Source organism: Rhodotorula graminis (assembly GCF_001329695.1).
Source record: "Rhodotorula graminis WP1 unplaced genomic scaffold RHOBAscaffold_2, whole genome shotgun sequence".
NCBI lineage: Eukaryota > Fungi > Basidiomycota > Microbotryomycetes > Sporidiobolales > Sporidiobolaceae > Rhodotorula > Rhodotorula graminis.
Window position 1 is genome coordinate 1,304,680 of NW_017264929.1, and position 13,726 is coordinate 1,318,405.

Below are 13,726 nucleotides of genomic sequence, written 5' to 3' on the forward strand. Positions count from 1 at the left end.
CCGATGCCGCCTCGAGACGTAGACTAAGGCTGCAGGGGAAGTTCAGGTGAGTCACGGCGAGAAACCCTGGGCTACCGAGTGAAAGAGAGAAAGGGAAGACGGACCTTGCACATGCAGCGAGACAGGCGGCGTCGCCCACCGTGCGAGCGACTTGGGTCGCCTCATCGAGCGCCTGCACAAGATGTACGGCCCGAGTCAATACCTCGTCGAGACCGGATGAGGGAGAGAGAGCGTACCAGTCGTGCCGCCTCGAAGCCGCCGTCCTCGAACTCGATGAGGGCGAGGTGCAGAAGCGCTTGCTGTGCCGTCGAGCTGTTCGGGAGATTTAGGCTCAGTACACTTTTCGAGCAGGTGAGGAGAAGAGGGAGCACTGGGATGCACTCGCGCTGCCCTGCGGGGACAAAGGCCTTAAAAGCTTTAAAAGCCTTATATATTCTTTTTTTTCTTATAAAACTTAAAACCTTAGAGGCTATTTAAGTTGCTGATTTATAACTGTGTCGACGCAGAGCTGAGACCGACTCTCAAGGGAAGGCGAGGACGCACCCGGGAACCTCGCTCCTCTTGCTGCGCTCCGCGGCCGGCTCGACGCCGTCGCACCACTGCTCAAACGCGGCCCACCACTCGACTGTCTCGGCAAAGTCGAGCTTGGCGAAGGCGAGGGCCGTACGGCGGACGTAGAGGCCGAGGGGCGACGCGCGCAGGAGCGGCGGCGGCGGAGGGTGCACCGAGAGGTTGAACTGCGTCCGCGAGGAGGGTCAGTGCGGGTTGGGGGGCGAAGAGGATGGACGGGACGCACCTCGTCTTCTTCTGGCAGTGCGACGAGAGCGCGAACCGCTGCAGGATGGAGGAGCGTGAGCGACAGGGGGCGACACATGGGGAGGGAGAGAAGGAGAGGACGGACCGTCGCCGACCCAGAGGAGCGCGTCGTCCATGCCCTTTGCGCGCACGTCTGCCGTCTGTTTGACAGGTTGTGCGAGGTCAGTATCGAGGACCGACAGAGTCCACGGGAGGGTAGAGAGGAGGGCCGAGTTGAATCACCGTCTGGAGGAGCTGGTCGAGGGTGTCGTAGACGTCGTCGTCCCACGGTGCGGCGGGGTCCGGTCGGGGCCACTGCTCGAGTGAGGGTGGTGGTGCAGGCTCGACGCTGCACTCGAGGGCGATGGCAAGGAGCGTGTCGAGGTGGGGAACGGGTTGAGACGACGAGGGGGACGAGGCGACGGTCGCGACGTGGCTCACGAGGGCCAGGGTCGAGATGGCGGCGAGTGAAGGTCCTGGACGAGGGCTGGGCATCGTCACTCTGTGCGCAGAGAGGGACGGGGGCGTGTTCTCTCGAGGTGAGGCGAGTTGCCGAGGTCGACGAGCGCGATGTTAAAGGTCGTCTGGCTCTCGTCCACGCCCAGCTACAGCGACTAGAGCACCACGGCCATCCTGCACACCATGCAGCGCACCCCGGCACTCCGCACCGCCCTCAAGCGCTCCCTCGCCTCCCCCTCGTCGTCCTCGCCCGCACGCCTCGTCGCCTCGCACTCGCTCGTCATCGCCCGCACCTCGCCCAGCCCAGCAGCAGCAACAGCAGCGGCACGACAACTCGCACCACTCGACTGGCGACTCGTCACCCGCGCGTTCGCGACCCACCCTGCCTCGTCGGCATCCGCACCACTCGGCACCGCCCCGTCCCCGTCCTCGCACCAGCACCAGCACTCGCAGTCCAACTCGAACTCATCGTCGTCGTCGTCCAGCACCGAGCCCAACGACCCGGACGACTCGTCAAAGGTGCCCCTCACGCAGCGCATCAAGTACCTCTTCCGCAAGCACGGTTGGACCGCCCTCGTCGTCTACCTCGTCCTCTCGGCCGCCGACTTTGCCGCCTGCTTCCTCGTCATCTCGGCCATCGGCGCAGACCGCGTCCGCGAGGCCGAGGACTGGGTCCTCGGCCACCTCGGCTGGCGCCGCCAGAGCGACGACGGGTCCGAGCCCGCGGGCAAGTGGCGCCGCGCCGTCGACGGCTTCCGCGAGCGCCGCGCCGCCCAGGCCGCCATCCACCCCAAGGGCCAGGACGCCCACCCGTCGCCGGCGGCCGCTCAGGCCGTCAGCGAGGGCGCGACGCAGGGCGAGGTGCGCGAGGCCGAGCGCAAGGGTCGCAGCGCCGCGTCGACCTACGCCACGACGGCCGTCCTCGCCTACGCCGTCCACAAGACGCTCCTCCTGCCGTTCCGCGTTGGCGTCACCGTCGCCGTCACGCCTCGGGTCGTCCGCACGCTGCAGAGCTGGGGGTGCGTCCCTCGCTTCCTCTCTTTCTCTCCCCCTCCCGCCTCGCGCCTGACGCCTGTTTCGGCCCTTGGCCTGACCTCGCTCTTTCTCCTTGTGCAGGTGGAAGGTCGGCATGGCGGCTGGAGCACCGCCAACGGCCAAGGCGGCAGCGGCGGCGGCGGGCAAGGCGGCGGCGCCCTGAGTACTCGGCGAGCGAGCAATGGAATATCCTCCCACCCCTCGCTGCCCTCGCGTCGTCGTATCCTTTCCGCTGTCGGGACGATGGGCAGTTGCGCGTGCGGCGAGACGCGTCCCGGCCCTTCCCCGCGCTCGAGCCCGTCCCTCTCTTCTTCGTCCGTCGGGCTCGGCGTCGACCGCGTTCGGCTCAGCGTCCGCCCTCCTATATCCTATCCTCGGCTCGGCTTCTCCGGTCTGCGCTCGGGCCGCGCCTCCATCTCGGTTTGGCTCGAGTCGTCTTTCTCGCCGCCGCTGTGGCTCTTTGCTCTCGCCACCTCAGCTTCCTCAGCATGCAGCACCCGCATGGCGCGTGGCGCGCAGCAGAATGCGCCCTGTTTGCCAAATCGGAGGTCCTCGAGCCTCTGCAACGCGAGTCGCCTCACAAGCGCTTCGTCCTCGGCGGTGCGTCCCTTCTCCCTCTTTCTTTCTCGCCTCACCATCACCGAGCTCACCCACCTCGCACCCCTCGCAGGTCTGGCTGCGTTGGCAGTCTCTGTCAAGCAGGCGCGAGACGAGGGGCATGACCTCCCGATTGCGGCTGAGCTCGCGAACACGCTCGTCCCGACCTCGTGCACGGTGCGCTGCTCGTCCTCTTCTCCCTCGAGCGTCGGCAGCGTCGGCATTGACTCATGCTTCGTCCCCCTCGCAGCCCATCATCGTCCACCTGCCGTCCTCGTTCAGCGCGGCCGTCGCCGCCAAGAACCAGGAGGACTTTGCCGAGGGAGCCGACCACGCCGAGCTCGCGATGGACCTGCAGCAGCCCTTCCAGGGGCGCCCCTGCCCTCTCTCTCCTCCTCTCGCCACCTTCCCTCCTGACGGTGCCGGCCCTGCAGACGAGCACGTTCAACCACCCGTTCCGCACCGTCGCGGGCGACCAACATGGCCAGATCCAATGCCACCTCAAGTTCTCGCCCCTCCCGCTCGACCCGTCGACCCGCCCGAGGCTGTACGACACCCTCGTGCACGTCGTCAGTGTCGGCTTCTCGGCGCCCATGTCGTACCTCTCGCCGTGGGCCGTCGCCGCAGAGCACCTCGTCCTCGGCGCGCCCGTTCACTCCGCTTTCGCTGCGGCGTACATCGTCCGTCTCGCCGTCTCGGTCGGGACCCAGATGGCCTCGGCAGCTGAAGCCGGCGACGGGCGTCGACTCGGTGCCGCCCACGCCGCGACGCTGCTCGGCGAAGCGCTCGACGGTATGCTCACCGCGCCAGGAGGTGGCGCCGTCCTCGAGACGTGGATCGAGCGGTTCGGGCGCCAAGCGTGGCCTTTGTCGATGCAGACGTGGGAGGAGGTCGTGTTCAAGGTGCACCGCAACGAGCTCGGGAGGCAGCAGCACCTTGAGCTGTACGAGCGGCTCGGGCAGTTCCTCCTGCCGGTGGTCAAGGTGAGCAACGCCTCTTCCTCGCCTCTCTCGGCGCTCGTCGGGTCTCACAGTCCTGACCGCATCTCTAATCCTCCTCTCGCCCTCGTTCCGTCCGCAGGATGCAGTACGCTCGAGCCTCCTCCCTCGACCGTGGCCTGGCGCGTCACTTACTCACGCTCTCGATCCTCTCCCTGCGGTGTGCGCAGAAAGCACGCTTCAACCGCCACGAGGCTCATGCGCTCGGCAAGTTTGCGCCGGCTGCGCGCCGGGCGAACGAGCGCGCGACGACGTTTGCGTAGAGACGAGGAGCGGTGGACTTGCACTTCTCGTTGCCCTCTCGCTCGCTCAGAAGCGTTCGCCGGAGAGTCGGAGAGCTTCTCGACGTCGCCAGAGAGCCGGTGCGTCCCGTCAAAGAGCGCGCGAGGGGCAAGGTCGACCTTCCCAAGTTGACCTTGCACGTTCGCCTCGCGGCGGTCCGAGCCCGCTCGATTGGAACGGTGTCGTGCGCGCCGAGATCGACGTGAGGAACCTCGCCGGGTGGTACGTCAAGATCTTTCGACGCCTGCTGTTCATTCTCGAGGTGCGAGCTCTCTCTCTCTCTCTTTCCTCTCGCCGCACGTCGACACAGCGCGTCGAGCACCCGACCCGGACTGGGAGGAGATCGTCGTACATGCCTGTCGCCCGAGTCGAGCAATGAAAGACGGCCGCTCGAGCTTGTGAAGGCCGAGAGAGATCCGAGCGAGCGAAAGACGTCGATCCGCTCTCCTGCCTCTCGCTGCCCTCTCTCGCACGCACAGAAAGGAAGACGAGAGAAATTCGTCGCGTTGCACCTCGCCGTTCGAGTCCGGCCTCACACGGCCGCGAGCATCTTGTCGACCGCCCTGCGAAACTGGCGGTTGTCGACTCCTCGCGCGCCCGTCTGCGTGTCGAGGCTCGCGAGCGGGTTGCGCACGACGAACTCGTTGAACGGGCCGGCGTAGATCTGGTGGAGGAGCGGGCGGAGCGAAGGGTGCGAGGGCGAGGTGACGAGGACAAAGTGGAAGGCGGTCGGGGTGCGCAGGTAGTGCAGCTTGTAGGCCGAGGTCGACACCGAGTGGAAAGACTCGTCGTCTCTGCAGGGACCGTGTCGTGTGAGCTGAAGGTGGTCGTGGTCGCGAGAGGAGGAAGAGGGGCGCACCTGGGCGAGAGCTTGGAGACCATGTTGCGCAGGCTGAAGACGACGCCGAACACGAGCTTGGCCTCCTCGTCGAACGCGAGCCGCCCCTTGCCCTTTGCGTCATCGAGTGCGGCGAGTTGGGGCGGTGGTGGCGGGTCGGCGGCGAGGCCGTCAGGGTGAGGCGAGGCGGCCGAGGTTGGAGGAGGAGGGGGAGGAGGGAGGACGTGAGGGAGGGTCGAGGGGCCTGGGTCGGGGTAGGGTCGCTGTCCGAGGTCGGTGTAGAAGCAGCAGGTGCAGTGGCGGTCGTAGATGTAGAGCCTGTCGCGGCGGGAGAGGAGTGTGAGCGAGGTGAGGTGGGGGAGGATAAGGACGAGGAGGAGGGGGCGCACCCGTACGCGACCATGGCTCGGGCGAGAGAGTGCGGCGGGTGGAGGACCTTATCGAGGCTGCGCTGATCGAGCTGGCAGCTGGACCAGGGCGATGCAAGCGAGAGAGGCGCGCCTTGCCGCGACTTTGCCGGCGGGGACCTCGGAACTTCGTCTCACTCCTCTCACACTACAGCAGCAGCAGCCATGGCAGTCGCAGCGTGGGACAACCTCGAAAAGCAGCACCAGCTCATCATCGCCGCCGTCCTCGGCCTCGCCCTCGCCGCCGTCGCCTTCCTCCAGCTCCAGCCCTGTGCGTTGTCCCTCCCTGCGTCTCGCTCTCTCTCTGCCCCCACAGAGCCGTGCAGTGGAACTGACTACCCTGCACACACAGCAAACAAGCCCGCACTCGACCCCAAGCAGTGGCAGCGCTTCAAGCTCATCGACAAGATCGTCCTCTCGCCCAACACGGCCATGTCAGTCCTCGTCTCGTCTCGCCGACGCACTCCAGCGCGCACCCTCTGCGACAACACACGTCCTGACCTCGATCCGACCGCGCACGCAGCTACCGCTTCGCGCTCCCCAAGGGCACCGTCCTCGGCCTCCCCATCGGCCAGCACGTCTCCGTGTCTGCCACGATCGGTGGCAAGCTCGTGCAGCGCTCCTACACGCCCACCTCGAGCGACGACGACGTCGGCTTCTTTGACCTCCTCATCAAGGTGAGCCCCCCTCGCACTCGCCCTTTGTCCCTCGCCCCGAGCCCTCCCCTCACCCTCTCGCGTTCCTTCTCGCAGAGCTACCCGACGGGCAACATCTCGAAGCACGTTGGCGAGCTCAAGGTCGGCGACTATGTCGACATCAAGGGCCCCAAGGGCCAGATGCGCTACTCGCCCGCCTATGCCAAGAACATCGGCATGATTGCTGGCGGCACCGGCATCACGCCCATGCTCGTGCGTCCCTCTCTCTCTCTCTGCCTCTCGTCCCGGACCCTTTCGTTGACTCGTTGTCTCGTCCCCGGCAGCAAATCATCCGGGCCGCGATCAAGAACCCGCAGGACCAGACCAAGCTGTCGCTCATCTACGCCAACGTCGCCGAGTCGGACATCCTCCTCAAGAGCGAGCTCGACTCGCTCGCGGCCAAGCACCCGGACCAGTTCAAGGTCTACTACGTCCTCAACAACCCGCCCGAGGGCTGGAAGGGCGGCGTCGGCTTCGTCACCAAGGAGATGATCGAGGAGCACCTGCCCGTCCACGCGCCCGACCACAAGGCCCTCCTCTGCGGTGCGTCCCTCTCTCCCTCTCTCTCGGCCATAGACGTCCTCCTCGTCCGAGCTGTGCGCTCGACGTATTGTACCTTGACTGACACGGCTCGCACCTCCGCAGGTCCTCCCCCGATGATCACGGCCATGACCAAGGCGCTCGAGAGCCTCAACTGGCCCGCACCTCGCGCCGTCAGCAAGATGGAGGACAGCATCTTCAAGTTCTAGAGGGGTCGAGTCGTATGTGCTGGTCGCCGCTGCGGCGAGAGCGTCGGCAGGAGACGAAAGGTGCGTCCACGCTCACTTGTCGCCTCACTCCCTCTCGCCCGACCGGGACTGACTCGCTGCTCCCTCGCAACAGGTAGAGGGGTATCGGCATGAGCAGTACGAGGCTGCGTCTGGGTCGGTGAAACGGTGGACGGCTCCGGCAACCGGTCGAGCGCCTCTTGGCCGAAAGTGCCTCTCGTTGTCGAGGAGCGGACTCCGTGTCGGGCGCATCTCGCAATTCAGTGTCAGTTCCTCAGCGAACCGAGCGACTGCACGAGAGCCAAAAGACAAGGGAAAGAGCAGGGCGAGCCGGCGGGCGGCGGCGACGAGAGAGAGGCGGCCCCTCGCTCGACCTCTCGCTCTCCATCTCTCACCCTCACGACCCAGCGAGAGATGGCGTCCACTCGCCCAACACAGCCTCGGCGCAAGACTCTCATTGGTGGTGCCGCTGTCCCTACGCGCTCGACCATGGAGGACGCGTGAGTCCGCCGACCCTTCCTCCGAGTCGTCGCTCAACATCGCGTCTCGCACCCCCTCTGGGCGGCACAGAAGAGCCTCAGAGACCATGTACTGACCTCGGACTATCCATTGCCGCGCAGCTACGAGGCCGGCGACTGCATCGGGACGGGCAGCTTTGGGTGCGTCCCCCTCGTCGTCGCTCAACCGCGACTACGCCCAGGCGAGCTAACACTCGCTCTTGCCGCGCCGCAGCATCATCCGCAAGGTCGTCAGGCGGCATGACGGGCAGGTGCGCACCCTCGATGAGCGCCCCGCACCACAGAGCGGGCTCGACTGACCTCGTCCGTCCCCCCGCCCTCCCTCGCCGCAGGTCCTCGCCCGCAAGGAGCTCAACTATGGCCGCATGGACGAGCGCGACCTCAAGCAGCTTACCGAGGAGGTGTACGTCCCGCTCTCTCCACCTTGGTCTGCCTTGTCCACGAGCGCTGACCCCTCCCTCTTCCGCCGCAGCAACATCCTCGAGAAGCTCGGCACCAACGACCACATCGTGCGCTACTACGAGCGCTTTGTCGACAAGCCCTCAAGCATGCTCTACATCCTCATGGAGTACTGCGCCGGCGGCGACCTCGCGGGCGTCATCACGCGCTGCCGCAAGAACGGCCAGAGCCTGCCCGAGGACGTCGTGTGGACCTACCTCGCCCAGATCACGCTCGCTCTCCACGACTGCCACTCGGAGAACGACAGCCAAGGCCGCAAGAAGCCCGTCATCCTCCACCGCGACATCAAGCCCGAGAACGGTGCGTTCGCGTGCTCGCAGTTCTCGCCCGTCTCGCGTCGCGCCCGCCTCGAGACTGACTAGGGTTGCCCGGACTCGCACAGTCTTCCTCGACGAGAACCACAACCTTAAGCTCGGCGACTTTGGGCTCAGCAAGGCGATGGAGCAGGCCGCCATGACCCAGACCTATGTCGGCGTGCGTCCTCTCTCTCGTCTCCTCTCATCAGCCAATTTGCCTCAACTCACCGTCACACGCCCGCAGACGCCCTACTACATGAGCCCCGAGCTCATCAACGGCCAGCCGTACGACGTCAAGTCCGACATCTGGGCCCTCGGCTGCCTCATCTACGAGCTCTGCGCCGGACAGTTCGTCCCTCTCGCTCTCTCTGCACATCCCTCGAGCAAACTCTGACCTTTTGCGTGTTCCACAGTCCTCCTTTCCACGAGGCTCGCACGCAGCCCGAACTCGCCGTCCTCATCCGCGAGGGCAAGATTCCCGAGCTCCCCAAGGCGTACTCGCCTCGACTCGGCCAGGTCGTCAAGGCCATGCTTCGTCAAAACGTGCGTTCCACTCTCCTCGTTCTCGTCCCTGCCCCTCGACACGCCCTGACACTGTTGCTGTCACAGCCGAAGCAACGCCCGAACACGGCGCAGCTCAAGGGCCTCGACGAGGTGCGCGTCCAGATCCGGGCCGGCGAGCTCCGCAAGTGGTGCGTCCCCCCTTTCTCCTTCTCTCTCTCTTTGCGTCCAGCTCGACGAGCGCGACGCTCACTGAATCCTCCCTCGCAGGCACCGCGAGATCCGCTCGCGCGACGCCCACCTCGCGCAGCGCGAGGCCGACCTCCTCGAGCGCGAGGCGGCCGTCTACGCCCGCGAGCAGGCCGTCATGAGCCGCGAGGCGGCGGCGCACGCGGCGCACGACGCGGCGCGCGAGAGCGAGGCCAAGCTCGCGCAGGCGTGGGCGGCCCACCGCGCCCAGGTGTACCATGCGCAGACGCAGGCGCAGCAGCGCGACGAGCAGCGGTACGCGCACGAGTGCAGGGAGAACTTGCGGCCCGGGTCGGTGCAAGGCGTCGAGCCCGAGGTCGTCGCGCGCGTCGCGAGCCGGCCGAGCATGGTGCCGCGCCCGCCGCTCAACGAGCGCAGGGCGAGCGTCGTCAGCGTCGGCGGGTCGGGCATGCCCTTCCCGAGGGTCAACTCGTCGTCGAGCCTCATGTCGCTCGACGACACGCCGACCAAGGAGGCGTCGCCGTCGTTGCGCCGCCGGCTCGCGTCCAAGTCGATGCACAACCTGCAGGGCGCGGCGGGCTACCTCGGCACGCCGACACGCAGCCACTCGGCGTCGAACGACAACTTGCGTGCGACGACGGCGTCCCAGCAGCCGCAGCAGCACGCTCGTCGCTCGCCCTCGCTCATCACCATCCCGGTCGCCGCTCCTCTCCCGACCTCGGTCTCGGTGCACGAGTTCCACACGGTGCCCAACAGCCCGACGCGCCCGACACGACCGAGCCCGACGCTCTCTGCCACGTCGGCCTCGTCTGCCGCCTCGTCGGCGGCGTCGTCGTCCATGATCCCGGCCGTCCCGCCTATCCACGCCCGCCACCTCTCGAGCCCGGCCGCCTCCTCGGCCTACTCGACCTCGTCGTCGACTACCGCCTACTCGTACGACGACGACGTCCCGTCGCCGTTCCTCAAGAAGGCGTCGTCGACGGCCGGTCGCATCCCGCCGCAGCCGGCGACGGGTACGGCGCCTCGCCCGAGCAAGGCGCCCATGTTCGGCCGCTTCCTCGCGTCGCGCGCCATGAGCCTCGCGACTGGAGGAGGCGGCGGCGGGAGCCCGAACTCGAGCGAGGGCAACAGCAGCGGCGGCGGAGCAGGTGCGCCGGCAAGGCGGGCGTCGATTGCGCCGCGCAAGTCCATCGGGGTCTGAGCGGCGCCCCCTCTCGTCCCCCTTCTCTAGAGTGTCTTCTACGTCGTCGCCCTGTTTCCCGCGATACCCTCATACCCCTCTCTCGCTCGCTCTCCTTCCATCTCTTCCTCCGTGTTGTCTTCGCACTCCCCCTCCCCTCCCTGTTGCAGTCGTTCCCTCTCCCTCTTTATTCCTTCATCCACGACCTCTTTGACGTCTGTACGACGGACCTGGCGCGCGCTCCTCTCCTTGCCATCACTGCATTCGCGACGTTCGTCTCCTCGCCGCGACCTTCTCAAACCGAGAGCGGCGGGAAAGAGAGGTCCGAGAGCAGCGTCTGGCCCCGAGAGACTCGACCTCGCACTCGCAGGTAACTGAAGCGTGCGACGAGGGCCGCTGCAGGTCTCGAGACGAGGAGCGTCGTCGTCTGCGTCGTCTCGGTGGCTGGGTTCGCACCCTGTCTGTTCTCTCTCGTTATCTCTGTCTGCTCTCTCGCTCGTGCTTGATGCTCGAGGTATGACAAGACGTTGTATTGCGGCAAAGCGATCGCGCAAAGGTACAGCGAGGGTGACGCTCAAGAGAGAAACGCTCGAACCCACTCTTCATCCCACTTCCGCCCTCGCCGCCAGCTATAGACACTGCTCGCCCTCCCTCCCTCGCTCTCGACGAGCCTCATTCGTCCGATCCCGACCGCGAGCCCGACCCGGAGCGCGACGAACGCGCGTACGGGTGCGCCGCCGCGTGCCCGTTGCCCGACCTCGGGCGGCGGACAGGCCCGCCGTCGTGCGCCTGCTCCTGCCCGTGAGGCTGCTCCGAGATGGGCGCGAGGCTCACGACCGACGCACGGCGCGCCGAGTGTGCCGAGAGCGGCGCCGAAAGGGCACCGTTCGGCGGCGGCGGCGCCGAGTAGCCGAACGACGACGACGACGGCTGCTGCTGCTGCTGCTGCGAGAGGGGCACGGTCGAGTATTCCGCGCCCCACTGCTGCTGCGGCGCAGTCGCATACGCGAGGCTCGCGCGCCCGTACGGCTGCGAGGCGTGGTCGAGCGGCTGGAGGAGCATCTCGCCCGGCGCGCTCGAGCGACGGCGGGCGAGCTGCGGCGCGTAGGGCGCGCGCTCGCCCCACATCGCCTGCTGCGGCTGCTGCTGAGCCGAGCCGTCCCACTCGGCGCCGCCGCCGAGAGGGACCGAGCCCGACCCGTCGCCGTAGCTCGAACGGGGCGAGTTGCCGCCGCCGCCGCCGCTGCCGCCGCCGAGCACGCCGTCGTACGCCGCGCCCGCGTGTGCGTGTATGGGCGCGGGTGCGAGTTGGTCGTAGCACGGCGGGCCGCCGCAGGTCGACGGGAGCGAGGTCGGCGGCACGTGCTGCATCGGCGCGTGGAGCGGCGGCGGCGGGAGCGACGACACGGCCTGCTCGAACGTCGTCGTCGTCGTCGAGGACGGCGAGCCGAGAGGCGGACCCATCGCGACGTCGTACAGCGCGTGCGCCGGGAGCGACATGCGGCGTCCAGGCGGCGCCGGGTACCCGGCCTCGAGGTAGGTCGGGAGCGGGAGCGGCGGCGGGTGCGGCAGTGACGCGACGGCCTGCGTCGCGTGCGGGTGACCGTATTGGTAGTCGATCGGCGGCGATGGGGTGGCGCTCTGGCCGGAAGACGGGAGCGGGCTCGGGTACGACGAGTAGGTCGGCGGCGGGGGAGGGTACGCCGCCAGGACCGACGGTGGAGGTCCAGGCGGCATCGACAGGTAGGACGGGGCGGTCGGCATGGGCCGGAACGACTGGTCGTGAGGCGTCGGCGGCGCGCTGAACATGGACGGCGCGCGGGCCGAGACGTCGTCGGCGCCGTACTCGGCGCGCCCGAGCGGGGCCGGCGGCATCGAGAGCTGCGACACCGAGCCGTTGAGGGCCGCGAGCGCCGGTGGAGGCGTCGGGAGCCTCGGCGTGTCGGCCTCGCCGGCCGTGGCCGCCTCGCGCTCGGCCTTCTCGCGCAGCTTCTTGACCTTGGCGCGGCGGTTCTGGAACTGTGCGGGCGAGGCAAGCTGCTCGTCAGTGTGCTGAGCGCCGGAAAGAGAGGAGAGAAAGACAGGCGACGCACCCAGACCTGGACCTCGCGCGGCGTCATGTCGAGCTGCTCCGACAAGGCGCGGCGGAGCGACACGTCGGGCTTGGGGTTGCGGTCAAAGTGGTACTCGAGGACGCGCAGCTGCGGCGGCGAGGTCCTGCGACGGTGCTTGATGCGGAACGGGTCGTAGAACGTCTGCGAGAAGTCGGCGTCCTGGGGCGACACGGGCGCGTTGGACGACGACGACGGCGGCGGCTGCGTCGGGAGGGGCGCCGACGTCGACGGCTCGTGGGCACTCGAGGCAGGCGTGGCGCTGCTGCGGCCGTGCGAGCTCGGCGTCGCGCTGCTGCCGCTCGTGCTCGTGACGGGCGACTCGCTGCCGCGGACGGCGAGGTTGCTGAAGATGGCGTTGCCGCCCGTCTGGCCCGACAGGAAGGCGTGCTGGTTGGCCTGGTGCTGCTGGAGGAGCGCAGCGGCCGAGTACAGCGACGGGCCGCCCTGCTGAGGCGGCGGCGGCGGGGCCATGGCGCTAGGGCCGCTGCCGGGCAGGCGGTACGACGCGGTGGTGTAGGCCGTCGGGAGGTCGTAGGGCGGTTGGCGCATGGCGTTCAGGTCGGAGGGTGCGCCAGAGTAGCCCGAGTCGCGGTGGACAAAGGCCGGGAGCGGGTACGACGACGAGGGGTCGCACGACGGCGGGTGGTGCTGGTAGTGGTGGTGCTCGTGGTGCTGCTGCTGTGTCGGGTACGAGCCAGACATGTCGCTCCTGCGGCACGATCGAGGCAACGAGTCAGTCCCGCTGTGCCGCTCGTGGGTCGAGTGACATCCCGCGCCGCCGTCCCGCCCGAGGTGAGGTCGACAGGGACGCACTGCTCGTAGTTGCGGCGCGCGCCGGCGATCGTCGTTGTCGTCGGCTCGTGCAGGTGGCGCGAGTGCTGGTACGGGAGCGCGTCGAGGCGAGCGGCGAGGAGCGAGCTGCTTCGAGTCGGGGAGCGGCCAAGTTGGCGAGGCGGTGGCGGCGTTGGCTCTTGTGGTCGCGGTGCCGGTGTCGAGCTAGAGAGCTGTGCTGGGCTTTGGCGGTGGCGCTCGACCGAACGGCGGGCGGGGGAGGCGAGGGAGGCGGTGTCCGAGGGGTCGGCGTTGTACGAGGCGGCAGTCGCGGCTCAGCTCTCGCGCGCGCACCGGCAGGAGCTTGGTGCTCCTTGGTGTGGATGGGAGAGGACAAGCACGCTGCGCATGTGCCGTGTCGGGGTGCTGGAGCGAGCGAGGAGCGCGGTGTGGAGGAGGGTCCGGACCTTCGCACTCCAAAGGTCGAGGCTCGCCTCCTCGCTCTCTTTCTCCCTCCCTCTCTCCTTCACCTCCTCCTTCAAGGAGGTGCCGTTGAGACTTTGAAGGCCAGACCCCCAACTCGTAAGGCCAGACCGTTGCTCGAGCTCTCCCGTGCACGAGCCTCCGTTGCTGGTGTCCGCTTCGCACTTTCTAGATCGCGCCCCACTCTACTCTCCCTGCTCTGTTTGCTTCGACAGCCGAGAGCAAGTCGATCGCAGAGCGAGATTTGAGGGAGAAGACAGCGCGGCGGCCGAGAAAGGCGGTGCAGGCGGAGACGACGACGGCAGCTCCCTCTCGCTCGCC

The 13,726-nt window shown here is 67.8% G+C and overlaps 6 protein-coding genes across 6 annotated transcripts; 4 read left to right on the forward strand and 2 right to left on the reverse strand.

The window, feature by feature from the left end:
• Window positions 1-1,437: 1,437 nt before the first annotated feature.
• RHOBADRAFT_41752 (uncharacterized protein) lies at window positions 1,438-2,452 on the forward strand (the record flags this gene model as incomplete). Its single annotated transcript, XM_018413939.1, has 2 exons — window positions 1,438-2,273; window positions 2,371-2,452. 2 exons carry the CDS (start codon window positions 1,438-1,440, stop codon window positions 2,450-2,452), a joined length of 918 nt encoding a protein of 305 aa, XP_018273803.1.
• Window positions 2,453-2,777: 325 nt separating this feature from the next.
• Window positions 2,778-4,147, forward strand: RHOBADRAFT_51570 (uncharacterized protein; the record flags this gene model as incomplete). The annotated part of the gene is made up of 6 exons (XM_018415909.1): window positions 2,778-2,889; window positions 2,960-3,063; window positions 3,137-3,175; window positions 3,321-3,869; window positions 3,967-3,972; window positions 4,055-4,147. The coding sequence occupies 6 exons, from the start codon at window positions 2,778-2,780 to the stop codon at window positions 4,145-4,147; spliced, it is 903 nt and encodes a 300-aa protein (XP_018273804.1).
• A 551-nt stretch (window positions 4,148-4,698) lies between these two features.
• On the reverse strand, window positions 4,699-5,105 carry RHOBADRAFT_11749 (uncharacterized protein; the record flags this gene model as incomplete). Its single annotated transcript, XM_018412060.1, has 2 exons — window positions 4,699-4,960; window positions 5,026-5,105. Coding segments are annotated over 2 exons (342 nt in total), but the record flags the coding sequence as incomplete, so codon positions are not given.
• Window positions 5,106-5,559: 454 nt separating this feature from the next.
• On the forward strand, window positions 5,560-7,156 carry RHOBADRAFT_33944 (uncharacterized protein). The gene is made up of 7 exons (XM_018413156.1): window positions 5,560-5,682; window positions 5,764-5,845; window positions 5,935-6,088; window positions 6,164-6,319; window positions 6,391-6,649; window positions 6,752-6,915; window positions 6,989-7,156. Exons 1-6 carry the CDS (start codon window positions 5,577-5,579, stop codon window positions 6,853-6,855), a joined length of 861 nt encoding a protein of 286 aa, XP_018273806.1. The 5' UTR covers window positions 5,560-5,576; the 3' UTR covers window positions 6,856-6,915; window positions 6,989-7,156.
• A 338-nt stretch (window positions 7,157-7,494) lies between these two features.
• Window positions 7,495-8,785, forward strand: RHOBADRAFT_6647 (uncharacterized protein; the record flags this gene model as incomplete). The annotated part of the gene is made up of 8 exons (XM_018418975.1): window positions 7,495-7,532; window positions 7,606-7,642; window positions 7,724-7,794; window positions 7,864-8,150; window positions 8,233-8,324; window positions 8,391-8,494; window positions 8,560-8,689; window positions 8,756-8,785. Coding segments are annotated over 8 exons (789 nt in total), but the record flags the coding sequence as incomplete, so codon positions are not given.
• A 1,760-nt stretch (window positions 8,786-10,545) lies between these two features.
• Window positions 10,546-12,853, reverse strand: RHOBADRAFT_51574 (uncharacterized protein; the record flags this gene model as incomplete). Its single annotated transcript, XM_018415910.1, has 2 exons — window positions 10,546-12,056; window positions 12,131-12,853. The coding sequence occupies 2 exons, from the start codon at window positions 12,851-12,853 to the stop codon at window positions 10,710-10,712; spliced, it is 2,070 nt and encodes a 689-aa protein (XP_018273808.1). The 3' UTR covers window positions 10,546-10,709.
• Between the last annotated feature and the right edge of the window lie 873 nt (window positions 12,854-13,726).